The sequence below is a fragment of the Sphaeroforma arctica genome, assembly GCF_001186125.1.
Source record: "Sphaeroforma arctica JP610 unplaced genomic scaffold supercont1.2104, whole genome shotgun sequence".
Classification (NCBI taxonomy): domain Eukaryota; class Ichthyosporea; order Ichthyophonida; genus Sphaeroforma; species Sphaeroforma arctica.
The window spans coordinates 5,796-8,664 of NW_014038454.1; the positions used below are offsets into that span (position 1 = coordinate 5,796).

General features: G+C 39.4%; 1 protein-coding gene across 1 annotated transcript; it reads left to right on the forward strand.

Moving 5' to 3' along the window:
* The first annotated feature begins 374 nt into the window (after window positions 1-374).
* On the forward strand, window positions 375-2,405 carry SARC_12155 (hypothetical protein). The gene has a single exon (XM_014293745.1). It carries the CDS (start codon window positions 529-531, stop codon window positions 1,396-1,398), a length of 870 nt encoding a protein of 289 aa, XP_014149220.1. The 5' UTR covers window positions 375-528; the 3' UTR covers window positions 1,399-2,405.
* Window positions 2,406-2,869: the final 464 nt, after the last annotated feature.

Below are 2,869 nucleotides of genomic sequence, written 5' to 3' on the forward strand. Positions count from 1 at the left end.
AACTATAATTATAACACTCATAGTGAGAGGGAAAGGCACGAGCCTAGAAAACCCTCTGCTACAAAGTTCTCGAACTTATATTCGTAGACACTTTTGCTCTGTTCGTGAATATACATAGACAATTTTAAGTATGACCCATGAGAATGACACTCAAAAATCATCAGGGCCTGGTTATATACGATTAATCCTGGCTTGGGCCCTGAAATAAAAACCCAACATGAATTTCTGGAATCATGACTCATCATTCGGGACCTGCCAAAATTCAGGCTACCAAAGAGTCTCGAAAATTCATTGGGAGTCCCGAAACTCCTACAATGTAAAAATAAAAACATTAAAAAAAGCTTTCACATTTCGAATGAAGATTTTTTTACACAGGCGGACAAAAGGATTTATACGTAAAAAAGTATTTCAACTGTTTGTTAACCGTCAGATTTGATGTGGATACGTCTTTTACGGCCTTAAACGAGAATCAATCAGACTAATCTTTGTGGTCTTGAACAAGAATCGAGCATTACGAAAAGATAGTACATGATGCTGGACAAAAAGAGCAGGTTTTTCTATCCCATCTACGTTGTATTTGGGTTAGTATTTGGCATTATTCTTTATCGCTCTTCACTGGGCGGCCTTGGCAAGGGGTATGTTGCAAACTCATCGCGTCATAGTGCGTCAAATGAACTTGATGGGTGCTATCACATTTATCTAGACTGTGGTTCTAACCGTGGGGTCCAGGTTCGCAAATTGTATCAGCCCGATCTTTACCCTAAGGCCGCGATTAATAAGATTTTCCATAATGAGTTTGGTGATGTTCACAGCCGCAAACCGGTTTGCAGCGTAGGATTCGAGCCTAATAATAACCATACGCAATATTTGAAAGATATGGAGAATGCATATAATCGTTGTGGACACCGTGCTATATTTAAAGTGCCTGCTGGCGTAGCTGATTTTGACGGTACTGCAGATTACTTCTCTGACAATAAAGCGGCTCTCTTCGAGTCGGGCGGTGGCATCATTGCTAACAGAACAAGTTCAATAACAAACAAAGGAGCAGTGCAAACTATACGTCTAGCAAGGTATATCAAGGAAGTCGTCAACACCAGGATTACAGGAGCAACGGTAAATGAAATGCTTCAGGACCCGCCTAAAGTCCTTATGAAGCTGGACATTGAAGGAAGTGAAAAAGACGTAATTATCGACCTAGTATTTTCCGGCACCCTGGACGTAGTGGATTTCGCTTTCATAGAGTACCACGACCGAAAATTCACAGATCCAATAGAGCGTCAAAAGATGGTAGACTCGCGAATGATCGTAAATACTTTAAGCAAATATACGAAATTCAGAATTTCGTCTCTAGATGATGAAACCTACCATCTCACAGACTTTCCGCTGCCCGCATGCTGAAATCGCGGCCATATTTTGAAAATATTTCAGTATGTGCACCTTGTGATTGTTTTGTGGGACTTGCTGCTATTTATGTGTCAGCATGCTAAATGCACCAGTCTAGTGCACCTGGTTGTTTGTAGGCTTCGCTGGTATTGTAGTTTCCAGGTATTTTGACTGACTATACCGTATAGGCTGCGCTGGTTGACATAATTCTCAATACAAAATCGACATTATATCAAAGTTTTATGTGTCCATTTTTTGGTCAATAGTGGCTTAGAATGTCTCGAAAAAATATATGCCTTAAAATGAACTGTGATGAGTTTAGAGAGGTTTGAGTTTGAGAACGGAGCTAGCACTTTTTGATAATTTTTATTTTCCCCCGAAGCTTTTTAGCGTTTTTACATGATGGGGGTGAGTGCGGTGGTAAATGGAATTTTGGTAAAAATTGAATATGTATTGCGCACATAGAACTCGGTGGGTTTTCGGTGGGTTTTCTGGAGTAGGTTTAGTTCCAGAAAGGTAAGCTGTCTGAGACTCTGATAATATGCGGCATAAGAGTTGGGGATGTGCTAAATTATGCTAGTAACCCAAGTATTAGGGTTATGAAATATGATATAAGTATCATATTTTATGTGCGTAGTTATTGGTGCAAATATGTACAAGGATTGCACATACTCATATTTGAATTCATAAGATGATGTAAGCAATACAAGTGTGGCTGTGAGGCACATATAAAGTGTATGTGTTGTTACACACTTATAATAGTTTACTTAGCTTACATACTGTAATACTTAGCATACATACTGCAAAAGATGTATTATGAAAGCAGATTATGATCATTGAAGATGATTGTAATAAGAAATGGCATAAATACCAGAGGATATATGATGAAAAGGACAGTTATTGAGAGTCAACTTCTCGTATATTAAACTGTGCAATAAACGCCACTTGTGGAGTGGTTTCCTTTCCTTTCCAAAATTGGTTGACTGCACAATATTTATTAATGAGCGCACTACAAATATACGAAGACTCTACAAGATAAATATCTGATAGGGATAATATTATTTAATTCAAAAATGACAAGTATGTATGTTACAATGTATGAACATATGGTATGGCTCTCATAGTCGCTGTAGTGGTTCAGGAAAGATTGATGAGAAGAAGTGGTCATTAAATTCCCGTTTGAAGCTTGGGCCAAGTGAGTCGACAATGGAAGATATGCGCTGAGTCAATTCGGGCCGGTGTTGAGTGTTGACAAAACATTGTTACTATCGAATGTTCCATATATTCGCTTGCTGACCTACTAAGTAGAGTACCCACCTCTGTGGTACGGATTGGGTCTGCGCCGTGTAGTGCCGCGGAATGGGTCAGTGCAGAGTACTAAATACCGAGAAGGACCAGGTTTTCCGTCATAATCCGGTCGAGGAGCGAGGATGTAGTAAAAGTCCCCTTAAACCACTATCAGTGTGGATTTAGAATTAGTTTACAA